The 23938-nt window shown below is 46.3% G+C and overlaps 1 protein-coding gene across 2 annotated transcripts in view; it reads left to right on the top strand.

Annotated features, from left to right (window-relative positions):
* Positions 1-23938, top strand: part of MINDY4 (MINDY lysine 48 deubiquitinase 4) — a 680820-nt gene that overhangs the window by 434989 nt on the left and 221893 nt on the right. For both annotated transcript variants that reach the window (XM_069211042.1, XM_069211041.1), the window contains exon 11: positions 21644-21707. In XM_069211042.1, coding sequence (XP_069067143.1) covers positions 21644-21707 — 64 coding nt within the window. The remainder of the gene's footprint in view (positions 1-21643; positions 21708-23938) is intronic.

The raw sequence follows: 23938 nt of genomic DNA, 5'->3' as shown, positions 1-23938 counted from the left end.
GAAGCTAATGTGCTTGTGGCTGTTCATGTGGTGGGAGACCTGACACTTGGTATTCCAGAAATTACAGCCATAATGGACTGCTTGAAATTTGAGTCTTCTTTAAACAAAGTAATTTCTTAATTAAACTGCAGGCTACAGTATATTCAGGAAGCTGTAACTTTAGATGTAGCACCACTTACAAGTCAGGGGGACCTAGGCACATACGAGTCTCAAATAAGCCCCGCAGTCTCTCGGTCTCTGAAGCCATTGTCTCTGACTGTGTCTAATTATATTCATATGCAAGGTAACTAGCTAACTCCGTGTATTGGAGGCCCAAATAATGATCTAAGGATGACCCAAAAAGGAAACTCAGGACTGAAGGGCAATACAAACGTATGCAGCAGCAGTAGGGAAAAGCCATAGTCATCTCAAAGCCACAGCTTCTCGCTGATAAATCTCCGGTATCCTTGTGCAGCCTATATTTATTACCCTTCGAGTAGTGCGGGGGAAGCGCTGTTTACTGCCGGGAGGTGTGTCACAGGGCAGGAGCCCTTTAAATTGACTTCGCGCTCCCGCCGTCGCGGGAAGCGCTGTTACTGCCGGGAGGTGTGTCACAGGGCAGGAGCCCTTTAAATTGACTTCGCGCTCCCGCCGTCGCGGGAAGCGCTGTTTACTGCCGGGAGGTGTGTCACAGGGCAGGAGCCCTTTAAATTGACTTCGCGCTCCCGCCGTCGCGGGAAGCGCTGTTACTGCCGGGAGGTGTGTCACAGGGCAGGAGCCCTTTGAATTGACTTTGCGCTCCCGCCGTCGCGGGAAGCGCTGTTACTGCCGGGAGGTGTGTCACAGGGCAGGAGCCCTTTAAATTGACTTTGCGCTCCCGCCGTCGCGGGAAGCGCTGTTTACTGCTGGGAGGTGTGTCACAGGGCAGGAGCCCTTTAAATTGACTTCGCGCTCCCGCCGTCGCGGGAAGCGCTGTTACTGCCGGGAGGTGTGTCACAGGGCAGGAGCCCTTTAAATTGACTTCGCGCTCCCGCCGCACGGGCGGCGCCCGGGCCAAGCCCGGGCCAAGGGCAGGCCCGTCCTTGCCCGTCATTGCCAGGAAGAGGCAGGGCAGGGCCACCCCCCTGACATCTACCCAAAGACGTGGACCAGACAGCAAACTTGTTTATGGCTGCCTGAAGGAGATCTCAAGTTCCTCTCCTCGGTGCGTGGGTAGTCCTCCCATAGAGCTCCAGGCCCCATCAAGCACGTGGAAAACTATTAACCTAAACCGTATTCTTGCAGGTTTCTCCGCGTACTCAGTTGAATTTATCTCAGTTCATTTTTTACTGCTTATTGAATTACGTTTCTTGGAGGGTGGCAGGAGACGGCACCATTCTTCTTCTTCCAAGGGCTGGAGCCCATAATTCATTACCCGCTCTGTGCCTGTCTGCGCCCGATAAGTGGTTGGGCAAGGCTATATATATACGCTTTGGGCATCTCACTGTGGTCTTGTCTTTGGGATTTGTTAACAGTAGGGTCTGAGAAGCCTATTAATCACACTATAGTGTCAGTGGTTGGGTCCCAAAGGCCTACATACCCCTATAAGCCGGAGGCTCACTAAAGGCCCCTGATTTGAAGAATAATGGGCCGTCGACGTGGGGGTGGGTTGAAAGGAAAGCAGCATTCTAACAGAACCTTAGATGGTTTTCTGCAAAAGGCTGTTGGGGAACTTGAAAAAGAAATAGAGTTAGTGCAGCGACGCTTAGCTGCCCCCCCTTCTTCAACCAATAGCCTAGTTCATGATAGCTCAGCCCCACAGCCCCCCGCGAACAGAATTACAGTCTGTACTGACTACCCCTTTCCCTTCCCCCTCTAAAAACTCCCAGGAGAATCAGGACGAAACCCCAATTGTAATTACCACCCGTGCTGCACCAATTCTGCTGGCCCAGAGTCCCCCAAATGAAGGCCCCCTCACCTTAGCAGATCCCAATACCAAAGGAAAAAGGAAACGAAGGGAACCCGCTTTTAAAAACAAACGATCTAGGACTTTGAGCCCCTCTAACATGCCTCAACATTCTAATAAGGATACGGTATTAACCCCCTTACACAACACAAACGAGTGCCATGCAAATGAGTACACCAGGGATTTCATAAGAGATGAGCTTTCAAAACTATTTCTTCCAATTTTAACCCGCCTCCAATCAATTGAGGACAAATTGGAAATCCTTATCAATAGCCAGCCACCTAAAATTGCTGCACCCGTAGAAATTCAATCCCACCCCCTTGCCAACCATGACCTCATCACTGCCAACAGACCCACTGGCCAAATAGCCAAAATCCCTTTTTCCTCTTTAAACCAAGATTGACCCAGCTCCGTCAAAACAGCTAGTATTTTAATGAATAAGCCCCATATGGTTTCAGTTCCCCTTTTAAAAGGAACCGCCCCATGGAATAACTCAGTAACTAATCCGGGAGATGGCAACCCCATTTGGGAGCACCCGCAAACAGAACACCAGAAGAGTGATAAGATCAGGGGTCTGCCAGATCCAAAAGTGCTCCATTTGCCACCTGAATCATGTCATTATGTACTCATTATATCGAATGTTCCTGAACTCAAACCTCATTCCACTGAATCTTTTACCGAACTTAAAAACAAGGTTATCCATTGGTTGCACGCGAATGCAGGGTTCGCTTTTTCCATGACACCCTCAATACTGATGGTGAGAAGGGTAGGGTGGGTGGGTTCCCTAGCGAAAGTCGGCTCAGGGGACTGCATAGTCATCAACTTCAATTCTCCTGACCTTGTCCAACGGCTCTTTTTAAACGCTAATAGACCTTATCCTATAACTGAAAAAGCCTCCCTTTGCAGGTTACAAGTGTTTTATCCACCTCCCATGCCAGCTTGGAGTAGACAACTGCCAATGCTATACGGGGCTCCCCCGGCTATCCACACACAGTCTATCCCTGCGATTGGCCCTAGACGCCCTTCGTCATCTCTTTCTGAGATAGACTGACTAGGAGATGACCTTTCGGAAGTGGCCCTGAGCAATGGAGAGGCTGAGGACATTCACTCTACTGCCCTTAGCATCTCTAACTCTGTTGCCCCTTCGATCTTGGCAGATCCTGTGAACCAGGGATCACCCACAAGCACCACAAGCCAAGCCAGCGAGGAATGTATTCCGTTCCTGCCAACTGTTCCACACATTCTGGGATCCACCCGTATGGCCAACCTACCCAATTCATATATAGCCGGGCCCACATCCAGCGAGGTTCACAAGACTCATAGCGAGAAAGACACTGGTCCTAATATACCTGAGGGAATTAGTATGGTTCCTAACCGTTCCTCCCCCTGTAGGAAATATCCTCAGACTAAAGCAGGGTCCATAATAACAGAGGATCTCGATAAGATACTCAGCTGGAATATAGCAGGGTTGGAAAGCAAATTACAAAGTCCAGGATCGGGCACTCTTATTGATGATCACCTGATCTGCCTCTTCCAAGAAACGTGGGCATTAGAACCAAAATATGGACTAGGCTTTAAAAGCTATTGGGTTCCAGCACGCAAGTCATCTTCTGGGAGACCATCGGGAGGGCTGCTTGTGTGGATCAACACTTCCCTTAGGTCCAAGATAGAAGAAATAGATACGGGTTGCCCTGACCTGCAAGTCCTATCAATAATGATTTCTGAAGAGAGACCTTTACTTTTAATTAATATCTATAACAGGAATGTGAGCTCCCATGCTGATTCTGATGTCCTGTCCATTTTGGACAGTTTTCTTAAAAACAATCCCTCCTTCTTTATTTTGATTGGAGGGGATTTTAATGCCACTTTTGAACCTAATTCTCTAGTCCAAGGAATATGTAAAGAAGAGGATGCCCATTGGGGCATCCCTCAGCTAGTCTCCAACAAAAGACCAAGGTTGAATAAATCTGCGCGCTTACTGGCCGACATCACACTAGCCCATGGCCTCCGAGCTTGCAACGGTCGCTCGCGCTCGGATGTAAATTTGCAAGCTACCTTTAGGCGCGGAGGGCTCAGTAGTCGTATTGATTACGACTGTGGAGCCACATGTTCGATATGAGGGTCCAAAAGCAAATTGAGAGCGATCATGACCCGTTGATTTTATCGACCAGAGGACTTTTTCCTTCGTTTAATGTGCCCTATTCTAAGATCCATGCCTCCCAGCTGGCTCTAACTAACAACAGACGTAACCTAAAATGGGAAACCGTTAATTCTTCCCCTAAACACCTGGCATCTATTTACAACCTGCTTGCCAACCAGATGGAGTGTATGATCCGGCTAAATGAGAAAGGGGAGGGTGACAGAGTCTTAGCAGCCCACACTGACTTGTTCCAATCTTTAAAGCATCTTTTTACAAAAAAGTTTTTTAATAATCCTAACAAAAAGCACTGCGCTCCTTGGTTTGACAATTGTTGCAGAGAAGCACAACTGTCTCTCCTGGAAGCAATAAAAGATGGCCATGTTGGGCTGTTAAGAACAGCCAGAAAAGTTTATAAGAAAGAATGTTCTAAGGCACGCAGAAGCTGGGAAGAGGCCAGATGGGTTATTATTTTGGAGACTGCTAAATCCAATGACACATCTAGGTTCTGGAAACTAATAACTGATGACTGTAGCAATTCCCCTGCCGCACCTGGCTCCTCAATTCTCTCAGCATCATGGGTAGAGCACTTTGGGCAACTATACGATGGGCCATCTGAAGCATCTCTGTGGGCCCCTGATGCCTCAATAAACCATGAGATCACCCCGATCACATTCTCTCTAACCGAAACAAGAGCAGCAATAGACTCATTGAAATGGGGAAAGGCCCCTGGCCCAGATAAGATTCCAGGTGATCTATACAAATCAAGACCAGACATATGGGCACCATATCTCAACCTTATCTGCAATGCAATTGCAGCAGGGGCCCCCGCTCCACCTACTTGGAAAGGGGCTGAAATAGTACCCATTTTTAAAAAAGGAAATCCGAACATCCCTGCCAATTATCGTCCGATTAGTCTCCTTGATAACTCCCAAAAAATCTATGCAAAGCATCTTCTGCTCCATCTCGAGGAATGGATTATGGAGTCCGAAGCTCTTTCTGACCTACAAGCAGGATTTAGACCTGCAGTGAGTACAGTTGACCAAGCCCTAAGATTCATGTCAATAAAATGGAAGAATGTTGACCTGGGGAGGGGTAATCTCTATGTGGTCTTCATAGACCTCAGAGCCGCATTCGATTTGATCCCCAGGAACCTGCTGTGGTCAACATTATCAAATATGGGAGTGCCATCTGGTCTCCTGAAACTCATTGCTCAACTGCATGAAAACACCTTCGCTCAAATTAGATGTGGCCAGGGGGGCGAGTTGACTGACCCCGTAGCTATTAAAAAAGGAGTTAGACAGGGATGTGTTCTGGCACCCACTCTTTTTTTGCTATATATCAATAATTGCATCCACTACTTAGAGAACTGTATAAATGATTCACCTAAACTGGTTGGGAAAAAAATCCCGTGCCTGCTATATGCAGATGACACAATTTTGATGTCTAAATCGCCAATGGGAATCCAAAACCTGATCAATCAATTCTGTGTTTTTTGTAGTGACTATGGTTTGGACGTAAACATTAAGAAAACAAAACTCATGATATATAGTACCTCCAAGAAACGATCGCGCGTTAGCATAGAAATGAACTCGATTCCATTGGAGAAAGTAGAAGAGTTCGACTATTTGGGTTTCAGACTATCGACCATAGGCAAATGGAAGGCAGCCATTGACAAAGGGGCTCTCATTATAAGCCAGAGAGGTGGGGCCCTTGTCCGTAGATCGAGAAAGGCTCCGAGTCCCCCCTTCAACATCCTTGCAGAGATTTATAATGTCCAAATCAGAGCGGCAGCCCTTTATGGAGCGGAACTTTGGGGGTCCCATAAAAACCTCGATACTCTGCAAACCAAGGAAAATCATTTCCTTAGGCAGATTGCCCGGCTAGGTATGGGCTCACCAATGACCCCTCTAAGGCTAGACCTAGGTTTAAACAGTATTAAAAACACAGCAGCCCTAAGGCCTCTCTCCTATTGGATTCGCTTATGGAAATCTGTTGAACTCAAACCATATAGGTTAGCTATAAGAGAGCTCATAGCCACCCCCCAGGCATTGGAGAAAATTCCATGGTTGAAGGAAATGAAATCTGCCTGGGTCAAAATAGGTTTTCCTTCCTACTGGAAATATCCGCATCAAATCCCCGATAATGCAAGGAAACTTGTCACAAAAAGATATTGGGAGAAAGTAAACGAAGACTCTTTGCACCAAAAAGGGGCGGGCAGGCTAACAATGGAATTTCTCCAACTCAAGCACAAGCCCTGGCCTGAGAACTTCTTGAACCTTCCCATGCCTCCGTACGCCCGTGCTTTATATCTCCAACTAAGATATGGTACACTGCCTATTAATGGTTTTACGGCTCACTGGTCATCTAACATCGCTTCAAATGATAGATGTATCTCTTGCCAAAATTGCAAAGAAACAATAGAGCATATACTATTTTTCTGCCCTTTGTATAAGAGTCCCAGAGTGAGGTGGATCATTCCCCTCTGTAAAAATATGTCATTACATGATAGAGCAAACGCCACCAGAATCTGTACATACGACTCATCCTCCGTGGTAGTTATCACAGTTACCAAATTTTTAGCGGAGGCCTGGTACATCCGGCGTAGGCTTATTGTTACAAAGGGCATGTGAGCCATCCTGTCATTGGTCGACAGAAGGAGTCTCAATTGTTATTTTTCAGTAGTATCAGTAGGAATTTTCCAGCAGGAACTTGCTGCCCTCTATATGAGGATTGACGAGGGTCAGGTCTTGCGGGAAAAGATTGTACACACTGGTATGTCAGATAGAATTTTATATCCTAGCTTTTATCTTTTTTCTCTTAACATTTTTAGCCATGTCTTATTTTTTGTACTTTTTATCTACAACTAAATACCTAGTCTTGTTGATCCTATTGTTATACTGTCCTGATTATTACTGTTTTTATATTGTTATTTTGTTTTTTAACACTATTTATCATGTTTGATTGTTATCTTTGTTACTCTAAATGGTCTAGATTTCTAGACCGAATGAACTCAAATAAATAGTGCGGGGGACATGCTACTCCTCATTTTACGACTCGGGATGCATCTAAGGGGAAATTTATTTACAGCTGATAAATATGCCCCTGATTATCTTGGCCCTACCCTGCAGATAGGCCTCAACAGACAGGCTGAAATGTATTTGCCGAATATATGTAAGTTGAAACTAGACCAAAGGGAAAGCAACAAAGCAATTAATTGGAATTGTTACAGTCAGCAGTGCTGTTCTTTAATTCACAAAGATATAATCATTACCCAGCTTCTCTCCAGCCAATTGCATAGGTTTGTAAATTATTACTAGACGGGCCTGACTTAGTAGACGGCCTTCTAGTGATGCCCCCGATGTGATCAAATATCCAATTCAAAAGCCATTTGAGATCTTGTGATTTAATAGCATTAGCCCATACGGATTTCTACCAATCAAAAATTAACAAGTCATTGAATTCTAATACACTTCTTACAGGGCCTTTCCATCAAAAACTACAGATTCCCAGAAGACTGCTGCACTTTTGGGCCCTTCTGCTCCTGTCCTAGTTGAAGTGTACTCAATAAATTGCTCATTCTAAGAGAAAGGACCAGGAGACTTCTCAGCATCCTATATTCTACCTCCCCTTGATGTTGTGGTCAATGCCATCAATAAGAATCAGCCATCTGAATCTCTGTCTTTGTCTCCTTCATATGATTTATGTAAATACAAAGACAATATAAATGATCACAGTAGCCCATAGACTTTTGCATACTAAAAGCGGTCATAGTTTTATCTCCCAAAAACCATTCATTTTATGTTGGGCAGGGTTATGCCGCTCCTCTGGTTTCCAGCTACGGTCATGAAAAGCAGCAGGGTTATGGGCTAAGATTATTCATTTAGATTGGTTACATTTTATTGGCCTGTTTGATTTCAATTGCTGGTGACACTGATCTCAGAGTTGTTATTTTGTGTCTTTTAGAAACCCCAGAGGCACCATGCAGCAAGGTAATGATGTAATGGGTATTTGGTTGGGTAACTCTCCTCGTGTTCCCCACCTCGCTTGGGCAAAATTGGCCTTGAGTAATCACAAAATTGTGTCTAACAATTCAGGGTGTATGCCTATTGACCTTTAAGAGGACCACAGATTTTGGCCTCAATACAAGTTTTGCAGGCGGCAGAGGTCTCCTGCCAAACTCTTCCCTTTTCAGGCCGCCTGAGGGCCTGAAGCCCGCTGGCCTTATTAGTAGTTCACTGCAGGGATGGCAGGCGGAAACAGCATTTCCGCCCACCAGCCCTGCGGTGAACAGGGCCTTAACATTGATGCCGGCTCCTAATGGATCTGGCGCCAATGTGGCGGTGCGGCAGGTGCAGCAGCACCCATTGCCTATTTCACTCCCCGTAATTCGGGCAGTGGAATGAGCGAAGGGGCTGTGCATGGGGGTCCCTGCACTGCCCATACCAAGTGCATGGGCAGTGCAGGGCCCCCCGACACCCTCATTCTGCCAGCCTTTCCATGGCAGTGTAAACCGCCATGGAAAGGCTGGTGGTATTGGGACTCGTAATCCCCAGGGCAGCGCTGCAAGCAGAGCTGCCCTGGCGGATGACAATCACCAAGACTGCCAGGTTGCTGGTTTGTGGCAGCCTGGCGGTGTCGGTGGTCCTGCCACAGTCGTAATGTGGCAGTCTCACGACCAGCCTGTTGGCGGTGGGACCCCCACCGTGAGTCTGACTCTGTCTACACAAACTACAGCATTAAAGCCACCACATGTAGACCTGAGCATCCATCTGGTTGCATTTTAATTTGGATACACATTTCTTTAAATTTGTCGCTAAAGTACTTGCCAGTTGACTTCCCTGATGTGATTAGATTGATCATAAGGGAGACTAATGGTGCAATTGTGAGCATATAAAACATCTATAATCGTTCTGTGGGACCAAATAAGGAATCCCCTCTGTTGGTAAAGCTTGACCACCATTTGTCTAATAAATTGTTACTTCCTCCACTAATCATTGACAGTGATTTCAATGTACCAATCAAACCTATGCTTTTATTTGTTCCATCACCGACTCCGAGGATGTGGGCAGAGAATTTCAAACTTTGGAAGCAGAACCACTCAAAAAATAGCCAATTACTTATATCTAACTGAAGTCCCTAACATTGAAGTTTGGTATGCATGCATGTAGTGGTAGATCTAAATTGGACAGCCATCAAGAATACACCTTCTCTAAGGGAGGAGTAAAAACAGGATAGTTTACATTTTACTGGATTTAGAAATGTGTAACTTCCAAAATGGTAGTTGTGGGTCATTCAGAGTTTTTATATTTTCCTGGCTTAGCTCAGGATTAGAGCCCAGCCCTGTCGTCACCATGCTGTGTCCAGTAATTAAATTGTCTCCAGCAGCAGGAACAAAGGCTGCCCACCACACAAAAGGAACAATCAGCACTACTTCTTCTTGCTCCTGAAGAGGAAAGGGGTGGGGCAGAATGACGTGTATCAATCACCGAGCTGTCAAATTGCACCAGGCATGGGCCTGCCCAAGCCCACTGAACAAAGGAGAGTCCCAGATAATTGGAGCCAAACCACTAGGGGTCTGCTTTTGAAATTCTTGCATGGCAGTCCCTGGCAGTGATGTCAGTGAGGGGTGCAGCTGAGACCTCAGGAGCTGATGTGGCCAGTGGCTCCTTGAGGATGTCATTTTGAACAACATACTGTGCAGGAGGTTAGGGACTGGGGTGGAAAGATGATGTGGCACCCCAGGATTGGATAGGGGGTCTGTCTTCTGTAAGCTTTCTCTCCTCTTTATAAACTCTTTCACCAGGGGAAGACTCTCTTACCTCAAAAGTTTCTACCTGCTTCGCTACTGGGTCCTATGACTGCCATGAAGAACTGGAAGGAGGAATCCCCTGACTCCCACTTAGGACCCAGGACTCTGTCCACTTGACTCCAGGACCAGTGGCTGTCCCCAAGGGCCAGTGAAGCTGGCCCCCTTACTCCGCCTGAGGACTAGTTGCCGGAAGTCCTGGACTTTTTTGCACCCACCAACAAAGCCCCAAAGGAGAACTGGCACAGGGAGCCAGGAAGCCCAGCTTTTGGTGGACTGCACCACTTTGGAGATGGAGAGGGTTGTTGCACCTGCCCTGGTGGATAGAGCTTGCCACCAGGAGTAAAATGAGCCCAGGATTGTCTAAATCGGTTCAACAATGCCCAGTTCATGGCATTTTAAGTTTTGCAACTTTGACCTACTTTCCTCCCTCAAAGAGCGTGTGGCTCCACATCCATGTTGATGCAGTACCCCTGGGAGGATGAGGGCCCGGGGATGCTGCAAGGAAGTTGTGTCACAAAGTTTGAGAGACAGGGTTTGCCCGGGGACCCAATCCCCTGGGTGGATTTGTGCTGCAGGGGCCAGTATCCCATCCCTGACCCCTGAGTACTCTCAACTACGGTAAAGTGCTGTTGCCCTTGACTGATATCCCTAATATCCCCAGGATGGAGGAAGGGGCCCCATCCCTGGGTCTGTTGTATTCATTGAGTACGGGGGAGTGGTGCCACACACCCTACATGGCCATACTCCCCTTGCCTGTGTTTGGGGGGAGTGGGAGGTGGCCACCACTACACGTGTCTGCCTGCTGGAGCAGGCAGACACAATAAAGGATTTCTGACTCCCGCTGCTGCATGCAGGAGGGGAAGCTGCGTGGGGAGCTGGCGAGGACTGCCAGTGTTGGGCTCTCCAAGCTGCCATACAGAAATGGGCTTTCCAACCTGCCCGCCAGTAGTGGCCATATCTGGGACACCCCCTAAAAAAGGGAGGAGCAATGACGTGCGAGGCTGTCTTATAAGGCAAAACATTGGAAAACTGCCCTGCTTCTCTCCCCTGCACAACTGGACAATGCTACTATGATATTCACTGCACTCGGGAAACTCTCCCCATAATGCTTTGTGGGGCATTCCTTCTAAAACACATATTTGGTCTGTGGTTGTCCTAGGATTATGGGTAACTACAATGTGCTCTTTCTCCTCAGGTCGTCATCTGGGGCACCACCCTATGTTGGGACGGATCTCAAAATCATCACCTTGCCCACTATTCAGTGCAGTTTCAAGCTCTCCCATGACTGGAGTTTTTGCTCTACAGCTGGGAGTTGTTCACCCTCTAGCGGCCTTTTGTATGATAACATTTTAAAAGGCCTAGAGAGCCTAAAAGTGTATAATGCACTACGCCCTCTAGGAGCTAATTGTATGGTTACATTGTAATGCTTTTTCATGTGGTTATTCCCTCTAAGGGCTGAATATATGGTTACACTGCAATGCTTTTCACCATACTGTTTTGCTGTGACACCTTCTAGGGATTAGTTCTGATTACTACAGTTCACTGTCAAGTATTTAAAATTATGCAGAAGCACAAAGTTAATTCCTGATAAATGTTTATTGTGTTTTCATGATGACTGCATATTTCTTATTGATTTATCCTCATCACAATTATGACAATGATTCATGCCAGAGTGATATCATTATGACACAATGACTGTTGAAACTCACTTGATATGTCTGGGTGATCCCTCTTGGGGTTGCACAAGGTCATCTATGGCATGTTCCATCCTCCAATGTATACTTGTAAATTACTGAGTAATATTTAGTAGTGTGTGTGTAATAACTGTACTCCTTTTCTAATGAAAAAGTACTGACTGGATAATCATTTATTGAGTGTTATTGTGTGCCAGTGAATGTTGATTACTAGCCCACACCACCTTCCTTGAGTAGGTCTTGGACTGCTCTGCCTCGCTACCCTTGTGAGACTCAAGGGCATGGTGTGTATAGTTCCCACTGAGGACAATTGAGGAACTATTACTTGTGCTGGCCACACAACTAATAACCCAATTTCCAACAAATGCTAACTAACTATAGGAAGGTTGAGTCGGAGCTAATTATGGCCGCCAAGCAGTGAGATTCACAAAAGATTAGAGATTCCAGAGCCAGGTACAAGACAACCCTTTCTGATGGATACAACTACCTGTGGATTCCTCACCTAATGAATACTCCCATGGCGCCAGCATTCGACGGAAATCTTCTTCCTAGTCTCTGCACGTCGACGAGGACGTCACTCTAGCCCACGCGACGCCGTCTGACGTCATACAGGCAATAAGAGGTCCTCGCCGACGTCAGTTCCCTTTTTTCCGTGCATTCGAAACGGTTATCTTCGAGGGAGCTACTGTTACTTTAGTAGTTACAGTGTATTTTCTGCTGCGTAGTTCTTCTCTGCGGTAACAATGTCTCAGAGAAAGTCGGGTTTCAAGCCCTGTTGAGAGTGTGGGGGCAAGATGTCCGTTACAGATCCTCACTCCGACTGTCTCTGGTGTTTGAGCTCCGACCACGACATCGTGACTTGCGATTCATGTCAGCACATGAATCCGAAGGCCCTCAAAGAACGTGATGCTAAACTATTCCTGGCGAAGTCGAAGAGAAAGGAAAAACATCACAAAAAGTCTTCCTCGCCAAGGTCTCATCGGCGTCATCGAGACTCCCGGCGCCGTAGAGATTCACGGCGTCATTCCAGCAAGGAGACTCGTTCGAGGTCGCCTTCGGCTCGGCGTCGGAGGACTTGGAGGTCAGTCCCACGGTCACGCCGCATCCATCGACGCCGTTGCCCTCTCCGGCGTCACCGACTTCGCCTGGACAAGCGTCTGTGGTTGAGGTGATGCAGCCTCTTGTGATGTCTCCGGCGTCGAGGCCGGCGTCGGGGTCGCCTTCAATCCAGGCACCTCAGTATCCGGCTTTTCCCGCCCCTGGAGCCGATAGTACCGCATTTCTGAATGCGATGTATACCATCTTTCAGCAGATGGCTCCAGGAGGTGCTCCGGCTGGTCCTTCGGGGCCTTTGGCCTTTTCATTGGGTGATCCTGCGCCTCTTCGGCCGGCACCCTTTATGCCCTTTCTCCCTTTTGGGAATGTGGGCTCGGCGCCGGTGGCCGCTCCGGTGGCTTCAGAGGGATTGGCTCCGGAGGTTTCCATCCCGTCGACGTCGGGATTTCGTCCTGTGACTCCGGTGGGTCCATCGGCTCCAAGATCTCTTCGTCCTGCTCCTTCATCTGCGCCGAAGCTGCCTGTGGCGCCGGATGCGGCGTCGGATGCTTCTGGAGATCGGCGCCGATCTTCGACTTCGGCAGAGGCCATGTCGACTCTGCGTATTGAGCAGAGACTACATTCAAGGAGGCGTGCTCTCCGTCTTTTGGAAGAGCAGGAGTACCAGCGAGTCCTGGAGGAAGGAGAGGTTGAGGACTCTGGTGATGGACTGCATGGTCTGGATACGGCCAGTGGGCTGGATACTTCCCCTGAGTGGGACCTTTCATCTCCAGGGGAGTATACGGAGGAGGCTGCTACCTTTCACGCGGTGGTGAGGAAGGCGGCTAACTTTCTGGACCTGCCTTTGCCGGTGGCAGAGGCGAAGCAGAATTTATTGACGGAGGTGCTGCATCTGGCCTCTGCTGCAGCGGAGCCTCTCTTGCCGTTTAATGAGGCTTTGCTTGATCCGGTGTTGGAGGTGTGGAAGAAGCCTGTATCTTCCTCGGCAGTTCATAGGGCTGTGGCCAGAAGATATCGGGCTGCACCACCTGACCCTGGTTTTCTTTCAAGACACCCTACGCCGGAGAGCTTGGTGGTGCAAGCCTCCTGTTCATCGAAATCAGCGCCTGGATCTTTCCCGACGGTACCTGGAGACAGGGACTCCAAAAAACTGGATGCGCAATCCAAGAAAATATTTTCTTCTTGCAGTTTGGCGTTGAAGGCCACCAACGCAACTTGCATTCTGGGGAGATATATCCATGCTCTTATGGATGATATTTCATCTTCTTTTACAGATCTTCCCCAGGGACTCTTGGATGTTGTCTCGGACGCCCAGGCCGCCGCAACCCAGATTATCCAGTCTCGGCTGGACACGACCGACTCGGTGGCTAGGGCGATGGGCACAGCTGTGGTGGCGAGGAGACAGGCCTGGCTCCGTAATTCAGGGTTTTCTGCGGACGTGCAGTCGACCCTATTAGACCTCCCGTTTGATGGGGACAAACTGTTTGGAGCAAAGGCAGATTCGGCCTTGGAGCGATTTAAAGAGAGCAGGGCCAAAGCCAAATCGTTAGGGCTGCAAGCTCCTTCTTCCTCTGCCTCTTCCAGGTTTTTCAGGAGGTTTCGTGGATTTGGGCGTGGCTCTTCCTCCTCTTCCTTTCGGGGGAGGTTCCAGCAACCCGCCTCTACTCACCCCTATAGATCATTTAGAGGGAGAGGTAGGGCCCGCACCAGAGGAGCCTCTCAACAGCACTCTGCCTCTTCCTCGTCCTCTGGAGGGGTGCAGCAGGGAAAGCAGCCTTAGGCTTCCACCATTTCCCACTCACTCCTCTCCTGTAGGGGGAAGATTACGGCATTTTCTCCACAAGTGGGAGACTATTACAACGGACACTTGGGTTATCAGTATCGTGGAAAAAGGCTACACCCTTCCCTTTCGGGAGTTTCCGCCCCCCCTCCCGCCCTGCCCATCTTATTGTTCAGAAGAACACCTCCTGTTGCTAGAACAGGAGGTTCAAGTCCTCCTTTCAAAGGGCGCGGTGGAGTTGGTTCCAGAGCAGGAAAGGGGTCGAGGTTGTTACTCAAGGTACTTCCTGATTCCCAAGAAGGATGGTCGGTTGAGACCGATCCTGGATCTGAGGATCTTGAATTGGTTCCTCAATCAGGAAAAGTTCAAGATGCTGACCCTAGCACAGGTGCTTTTGGCGTTGAACAAAGAAGATTGGATGGTGTCTGTCGACTTGCAGGATGCTTATTTTCATATTCCGATACTCAAGTCACACAGGAGGTATCTCCGGTTTGTGGTAGGGTCGCAGCACTATCAGTTTGCGGTCCTTCCGTTTGGTCTTACTTCAGCACCTCGAGTCTTCACGAAGGTGATGTCAGTGGTTGCGGCAGAGCTCAGAAGGAAGGGGATAGCAGTATTCCCTTACTTGGACGACTGGTTGATCAAAGCCAAGTCCCCGGAGCTTGTGTCGTATCATCTGCAGTCAACAACCCAGTTGTTGTTCGACCTGGGCTTTTCGGTGAACGTGCCCAAATCTCACCTGGATACAACATTGAATCGAGCCTTTCCTCCGCCTCAGCGGGTTCAAGATATTCAGGAATTGGTTCCAATGTTTCGAAATGAAGCAGTAGTTCCAGTCCTCAAGGTCCTTCGTCTGCTCGGTCTGTTTGCCTCCTGCATACTGTTGGTCACGCATGCTCGCTGGCACATGAGGGCTCTTCAGTGGTGCCTCCGAAGGCAGTGGTCTCAACACAAGGGAGATCTAGAAGGTGCGGTCAAGATCTCCAGAGATGGTGCTGTGGACTTGAAGTGGTGGATTGCGAGCAACAATCTTTCGCAAGGAAAGCCGTTCGCGCAGTCGCCACCAGTGGCCACGGTCATAACGGATGCTTCCACTCTAGGGTGGGAAGCTCATCTGGGGGATCTGGAGATCAAAGGACTTTGGTCTCCAGAGGAACAGATGTTTCATATCAATCTGTTAGAGTTACGGGCTGTACGTCTGGCTCTCAAGGCCTTCCTCCCTTCCCTTCGTGGTCAGTCGGTACAGGTCCTGACGGACAATACTACCACAATGTGGTACATAAACAAACAGGAAGGAGTAGGGTCGTACCTTCTCTGCAGAGAAGCTCTTCGACTATGGTCCTGGGCAAAGGACCATCAGATTTGCTTGGTAGCAAATCATTTGGCCGGGGTCTTGAATGTACGTGCGGACAGTCTCAGTCGCCAATTCTCGGCCGACCACGAGTGGCGTCTCCATCCAGATCAAGTCTGTTTAATCTTCCAGATGTGGGGGTTTCCTCGGATAGATCTGTTTACCACTCGGGAGAACGCGCATTGTCCGTTATTCTGCAGCCTCCAGTATCCGGTGCAGGGAGCATTGGGGGACGCGTTTCTGATAACCTGGTGCGACCAGTTGCTTTACGCGTTTCCCCCCATACCCTTGATTCCTCGAGTGTTGAGGAAGATTCGCCAAGACCGGGCCCAAGTCATCTTAATAGCTCCGGATTGGCCAAGGAGGGTGTGGTACTCCGACCTTCTCCAACTCTCACTGTGCCCTCCGCTCCGTCTCCCTCTCAGGGCAGACCTCCTCTCGCAGTCGCAGGGGCAGGTTTTACACCCCAACCTCCAGAGTCTACACCTACATGCCTGGAGATTGATGGGGCAACCTGATTTCCTTCTCTCTCCCGCCTGATGTAGTGGATGTTATATTAGCGGCCAGGCGACACTCCACTAAATCTATCTACGCTAATAGGTGGTCTAAATTTGTTATGTGGTGTGGGGAGAGACAGATTGATCCCTTACATGCTCATCTGTCGGACGTTTTGTCTTTTGCTCTGTCTCTAGCGCAGCAGGGTTGTGCAGTGGCTACCATTAAGGGTTATTTGTCGGCTTTGTCAGCCTTCATTTGTCTTCCAGATCAACCATCGTTATTTAAATCCCCTATTGTTCTCAGATTCTTGAAAGGTCTTCTAAATAAATATCCTCCAAAACCATTCGTTATGCCTCAATGGGATTTGTCCTTGGTCCTCACTTTCCTTATGGGGTCCCCTTTTGAGCCTATGCATTCTTGCCCCTTAAGGTATTTGGTTATTAAAACAGTCTTCCTGGTGGCTATAACATCTGCAAGGAGAGTGAGTGAGTTGCAGGCCTTATCGGTAAAACCCCCTTATACAACTTTTTATGGGGATAAGGTGGTGTTGAGGACCAAGGCTGCTTTCCTCCCGAAGGTTGTTTCACCCTTCCATTTGGCCCAGAGAATTACTTTGTCCACGTTCTATCCTCCGCCTCATCCTTCAAAGGAGGAAGAGAGACTATATCGCTTGGACCCAAAGAGGGCGTTAAGCTTCTACATTGATAGAACGAAGGACTTCAGGCTGGAGGATCAGCTGTTCATCGGATACGTGGGCAAGAGGAGAGGAAAGGCAGTCCACAAGAGAACACTCTCCAGGTGGGTTGTTCTTTGCATTAAAATCTGTTACTCTTTGGCAAAGAAGGATCCTCCTGATGGCATTAGAGCTCATTCCACCAGAGCTAAGTCGGCCACTTCGGCCTTGGCCAGGGGTGTTCCTGTGGTCGACATCTGCAAGGCCGCAACTTGGTCATCCCTTCACACTTTTGCGAAACATTACTGTTTGGACTCTGAGGTCAGAAGGGACGGCCATTTTGCACGGACAGTGCTGCAGGATTTCTTGGTTTGACCATTTCGGCACCCACCACCGGGAGTGGTACTGCTTTGGGACTCTATTCATTAGGTGAGTAATCCACAGGTAGTTGTATCCATCAGAAGAACGAGTTACTTACCTTCGGTAACGACTTTTCTGGTGGATACATTAGCTACCTGTGGATACATGATTTGCATATATTTGTTGGTTTAAAAAAAAAAAAAGAGTTATATTAAATCTACAGCCATTTTATTGCAATGTTGTGTATTTTACAATGTTATGGGATGTTGCCTTGCTCTTTCATTGCATTGGGTTGTTGTTCTCATGCACGTAAAAAATGTTGGTACTGACGTTGGCACGTCGGCGAGGACCTCTTATTGCCTGTATGACGTCAGACGGCGTCGCGTGGGCTAGAGTGACGTCCTCGTCGACGTGCAGAGACTAGGAAGAAGATTTCCGTCGAATGCTGGCGCCATGGGAGTATTCATTAGGTGAGGAATCCACAGGTAGCTAATGTATCCACCAGAAAAGTCGTTACCGAAGGTAAGTAACTCGTTCTTCTAGTTCTAAACAGAATTGGAAGCCTCCAAAACTCGAAATACAGAAACCTTTTGGCATATTATAGCTCATGAAGTACATCAGTCACCTGCTTCAGAGGAATTAGTATCCAGAAAGTTTGCAGTTTACCCAGGGCCTATTTTGGAGCCCACTGTTAACCAGAGATTCACCCAACAGACCCCTTTTTTTCACTCTGAGGGCACACAAAGAGCTAAAACTATTTACGACCTGGGAAAGTGCCTGGCCCCAATAAAATACCCCGGGATCTTTATTTCTTAGTCAGCTGTATGGCCTCTTACATTAATAAAATGTCATATAGAATCATTTAAGGGGATTGTGCGCCCGCTTCCTAGCGGAAAGTGGAAAATATATCTGTGTACAAAAGGGAGTTTGGGCCAGCCCTGGGAACGTCTGCCCCATCAGTTTGATCAATAACCTCCAGAAGGTGTTATTCCTCCATCACGTTTTAGACAAACTGCAAGATGGGATAAGTGAGACTAAGTCACTGTCCCCCTTATAAGCAGGTTTTCACTACATAGCAAGCACTATAGATCAGATAAACCAATTTACTTTAATCTGTTGACAATATCTATGGCTGACAAAGGACCACCTCTCTCTGGTATTTGTAGATCTTAGGGCGGTCGGCATTAGTCTTGGCTCCAAGTCAAAGGCCCTCATTACGAGTCTGACGGTCGCATGACCGCCAGACTCACGGTGGCGGTCCCACCGCCAACAGGCTGGCAGTGAGACTGCCACATTATGACCGTGGCAGGACCACCGACAGCGCCAGGCTGCCACAAGCCAGCAACCTGGCAGTCTTAGTGATTGTCATCCGCCAGGGCAGCACTGCTTGCAGCGCTGCCCTGGAGATTATGAGTCCCAATACCACCAGCCTTTCCATGGCGGTTTACACCGCCATTGAAAGGCTGGCAGAATGAGGGTGTCGAGGGGCCCTGCACTGCCCATGCACTTGGTATGGGCAGTGCAGGGGCCCCCATGCACAGCCCCTTCGCTCATTCCACTGCCCGAATTACGGGGAGTGAAATGCACAATGGGTGCTGCTGCACCTGCCGCACCGCCACATTGGCGCCAGCTCCATTAGGAGCTGGCATCAATGTTAAGGCCCTGTTCACCGCAGGGCTGGTGGGCGGAAATGCTCCGCCTGCCAGCCCTGCAGTGAACTACTAATTGGGCCAGCGGGCTTCAGGCCCTCAGGGGGCCTGAAGGAGGGAAGAGTTTGGCGGGAGACCTCTGCCGCCTGCAAAACTTGTATTGAGGCCAAAATCTGTGGTCCTCTTAAAGGTCAATAGGCATACACCCTGAATTGTTAGACACAATTTTGTGATTACGTAAGGCCAATTTTACCCAAGCGAGGCGGGGAACACGAGGAGAGTTACCCAACCAAATACCCATTGAGAGAGTATTACGCCAGGGGTCTGTGATGGCTTCTATCCTGTACCCTTTACATCAATTATGTTATTAGTTACTTGAATGATTGTACTTACAAATCCCCAAGATTGAATGATATTGTACTACCATCTCTTTTGTTTTCTCATGATACCCTCCTAATCTCCCAGACCCCTATGTTTTAGATAAATTCTCAGATTTTTGCTATGAGAAGATTTTGGAGGTTAATACAGCTAAAACTAATTATATGTTTATCAATCCTCATAAATCGGTTAGAGGCAGCTTTGAGATTAAATGTTCCATGCTGCAGAAGGTGGATAGATTGAATTAACTTGAAATTTAGTTTGGATATATCCTATTCCTGGTCCTCGCAATTACACAAAAGCATCATTACCTTGCTGCATGGTGCCTCTGGGGTTTCTAAAAGACACAAAATAACAACTCTGAGATCTGTGTCACCAGCAATCGAAATCTATCCTGCCAAAGTTCAGAGCGCTGCTCTGCATGAAGCTGAAACCTGGTGGCATGGGAATGTGAAAGAGTTAACTGTAAAAGAGGATGTGTTTTTAAATTCCCTGTTTAGCCTACCCCTAAGTACACCTATAATCTCATTATTTTTTTATAGATGGCTAGAGAGAATAGATAATTTTTCTGCCATAAGTCCACTCTTATTTTTGTTAAGATTGTGGGCTACTCCTGAATTAGAACCATGTAGGAAAGCTCCAATTGAGGTCCTAGGTACGGACAATTTGCATTCCATTCTTGCGTCAATCTTTCAGACCCTAGGTTTGGAAATACTTTTGAGTGACCCTTTTGAGTGACCCTTCTAAAGGGGTGAAACAAGAGATACTGTTAAACTGGCCTTCTGGTTAGTGTGACTAAGTTATATCATAGAAACAGTTGAACTCTACATGGATGCTATTGTTCCTTACCATGCCAGAACTGTGTAGATCAAACTGAGGATGGACTCCTTACAAGTAGGTCTATTGTTTAGCAAATGGAAGCAGACTATTGATGTACAGAATTGTTGTTAGTTTTGTAGAGATGTAACAGAAGACATCGACCATCTTTTGTTCTTTTAGTGATTCAGAGCTTTTTGTATAAATGTAGGCATTAGGCATTATCTAACTGTCTCGAGGATAGTTCAGGCTAACACCAATCCCCTCATTGTATGTGTTCTAAGCCATATCTCTATGCCGTATGGCTGGTAAGGAAGCAACTGGGGTATGCCTTTTACATAAGGCCACCTGTGAATATTGTATATCTTATGTTCTATTACTGGTGCATTCTTCTGAATTTGCATAATAACTGCAAAATGTATCTAATGCTTTTAGTTTTATGGATATTGATGGCCACTTTTTTCTAGCACGTAATATCGCATATCCTTAGCTTCGGATTGGAACCATCCGTTATGTGACTCGTGTTCTCTATCCGGCTTGACAAGGCCTTTGCTTCTTATCTTTTGTTCACCATGGATCTGCTGATCTATTAAGGCCCAATATTTTAGGTAGTTAGATGTTCATTGTTTTAAGTTCACAATATTATCCGTGGATGGAGACACGTTTTATCTACTTTTTTATAGCAAAATGATCATGTCCAACAGATTACTTTTTATCTGGTATAAAGTCTTGAATCTTGTACACGAATTGTGATATTATGAAAGTATGTAAATATTATGTCATTTTTTTATTATGATTGTTTTTCTCGATCATGTTATACATTCACATACTATGTATAGTGTTACTGTTTTATGAATGCCTATGTATGTTCTATAAGGTTTTGTCTTCAAGATACATATGTTGAAGAAAGAGAAAAGAAAGAGTGCCACCATTACAAAATTGAAGACCTCTCACCATCCAGTTCAATCCTTAGAAGCCACTCTTTAAAATAGTTTTTGTGTTGCAGTTTGCAAAACGCACACCACTTGATGAATGCATGAGTGCATCTTTAATACAGGGCCACATATGGGGGGTAAACTCATTCTCTGGGGCTGGGAGCTTTTAAAAACACCCAGCTAAATGAGAAAGTGAAAGCATCGTGAAATTTACAGCAAATAACAACTTCACTGGTAATGTTTATTAGACTATGTAAGTTCACACTCCACATAGCTGCACCCTAGGAACAAAAAAAGTAAAAACCCAATGTTAACAAATTATATTCCCACTATTTCCCTGGTTTTACCTGTGTGTTCCCTAATTCAAATGTATAGTAATGTGCTACTAAAATAAATTAAAACTATAAAATGCTTCACTGTGCTATTTTACACAATCAGCCTTCGACAATTCTCCAAAACAGCAAAGCCTATAGGCTTTGTCAATGCTTACATAACTGAAAATTAGACCAGTTTATGATATGTGCATGTCCATGTATTCCATTGCACTGGCGAACTGATGTTGTGCTTCTATTTTAAACAGATATTCGGGGAGACAGCAGTTCAGCCCTGTTGGGAGGTACAAAGCAGACGGGATCTTGGAGATGGTGAGCTGTGTATTCTATACTTTCACAGTAACTTTTAAACTGATGACTAACTAGAGAGAAGATGTGGCCTTGCAGCTAGAGCTGCTGACTTTGGAACCTGGGAACCCAAGTTTGCATCTCAGTCTTTGACTCCACATCGTGTCATTCATGGCAAATCACTTTATCTCCCTTTCATAAACATGTGAATGGTAATGTATGAATTGTATTTGTGTAATTTCCCACTTAATGTACATGATCTTGTAGTTTGCCTTCCATTATCCCACATAACGTACACCTCCCGTTGCTTCAGTGCAAGGTTGGTGTGATGTAAATACCACTATACAATGATTACAACTTTATCACTTTCAAAGTAAATGTAGTACTGAATGCTGGTGACTTGCGTGATGAGGACGTAGGTGTGCAGATTCTGTTTCTCAGTGAACAGTGTACTGTGTGCTGTAAGATACTGTCTCACCTTTCCACCACACACCATGCAGAATTGAGCTATTGACAGGGTACACCAAGGCACTTGCCCAGGGCCATAGGAACTAAGAGGTGGCAAAACCTTGTAATCCTAGAAAAAACATTTCCTCCAAAACCAGGTGCAGTTTTGCCCGGATGCAGGGTTAATAAAAGGACATGAAATGTTATTAAGTGGACTGTTGATCAGACGTAGTGGTTACTAATGAGGCATATGAATAGCAGTAATCGATTGCCGGGCCTTCCTCCTACTCGACTATTATAACCAAACCATTACACCTTCAAAAACCAAAAATGACATATTTTCTTTACTTAGTCTAAACAGAAAATCTCCTTTTAAATGGGCTAACCAACATAACGCGAGTTATCAACTGATTAACAGAATTGTGTATGCATGCCTAATTGTGCTTGTGTGTGTGTGCGCGCGCGAACGCATGTAATATGCTCAAGTCGTCCTTGAAAGTAGATCAGACCTGCATCAAACACTTAAAATAAACATTCATTAAAAACAATGTGTTGTAGTCCTAGTAAGAGTTCAGTTTTGAGGTGATAGTTATGATAATGTTATCGACTACAATATATGAGAAACTGAGTTACGTGTCCATTCACAAAAGAATCATAGCGACAACCAAATGAGAATCAGAAGTCGAGTGATACATTTAAATCCCTTCCTGTACTTTTATGTCATTTAGGTTAACAGGTACTTTTAAGTGTCATAATCTCCTGAGTAAAAAGTTAAGCATCACGTTCGATTTCGCTGGTCGTTTTTCATGAAACTTGAGAAAATGGCCCTTTTGAGGCAGATTTTCAAAGCAGCTTAAATAGCTGCTAAGTTAAATACAGTAATTGTTCCTAAAATATATATGTGTTGATCCCAAATAAAAATGCTTTCTTTTTACCACCCCAAATAAACACATGAAATGTTTTCGAAAGTATTCATATTTTACTTGAAAATATGAGATTGGCTTTCTGTTCAAAAACCTCGATTTGACTGCCAATTGCAGGTATCTAATATTTTCCAGAGTAACTCCGTTTCTTCCCATTCTGTTAGTTTATAATCCTTTTCAGTGTCCCAGAAAACAGGGTGCTACTTATGTTGCTTGAATTTTTGTACTGCCTCATGTTATTAAGGGCCAGGTGTACGAAATTTCTCTTTTGCATTTCCTAAATACAGAATCCTAAGAAATGGCTATTTAGAAAATGTAAAATGAAATGTACAAAAATAGAGATTTCCTAATAGCGATTCCTACAGACTAGGAATCTCTATTAGGAAATCGCTATTTAAGAAATGCTACATCATTCGTTCCTATAGGTTTAAATGTATTTGCATTTCCAAATTTGCAATTTCCTAATAGGAAATCACAAATTAGGAAATGCAAACACAAGGGTACAGAGGGCTCTATGGCCTCCCCTTGATGGCGCCCCCCCCCTCTCCCCCCCCAAAAAAGAAAAAAAGTGTTGCACGTGTAAAGTGCACAAATGCTCCAGGGGTATTTGCATGATTGATGATGCTTTAAAAATGCTTTTGAATGCATGTTTTAAACTTGCACATGGTACCCATTTCACATTTAGGAAATGCTTTGTACATGTGCTAAGGGAATCGCAAAAAGGAAATCCCTATTTTTGATTTCCTATTTGGGAATCACAAAATGAAATTTCTACTAGGTAGAAATCACATTTTGCACTTCCCTGTTGGCCTCTGTATGTCTGTTACGGCAAATTAGCATTTCTTAACAGACCGAAATTGTGATTCGGTCTGTTAAGAAGTGATA

The sequence above is a fragment of the Pleurodeles waltl genome, chromosome 10 (genome assembly GCF_031143425.1).
Source record: "Pleurodeles waltl isolate 20211129_DDA chromosome 10, aPleWal1.hap1.20221129, whole genome shotgun sequence".
NCBI classification, from domain to species: domain Eukaryota; kingdom Metazoa; phylum Chordata; class Amphibia; order Caudata; family Salamandridae; genus Pleurodeles; species Pleurodeles waltl.
The sequence above is the reverse complement of the archived record's forward strand: the minus strand, read 5'-3'. Positions and strand labels throughout refer to the sequence as shown.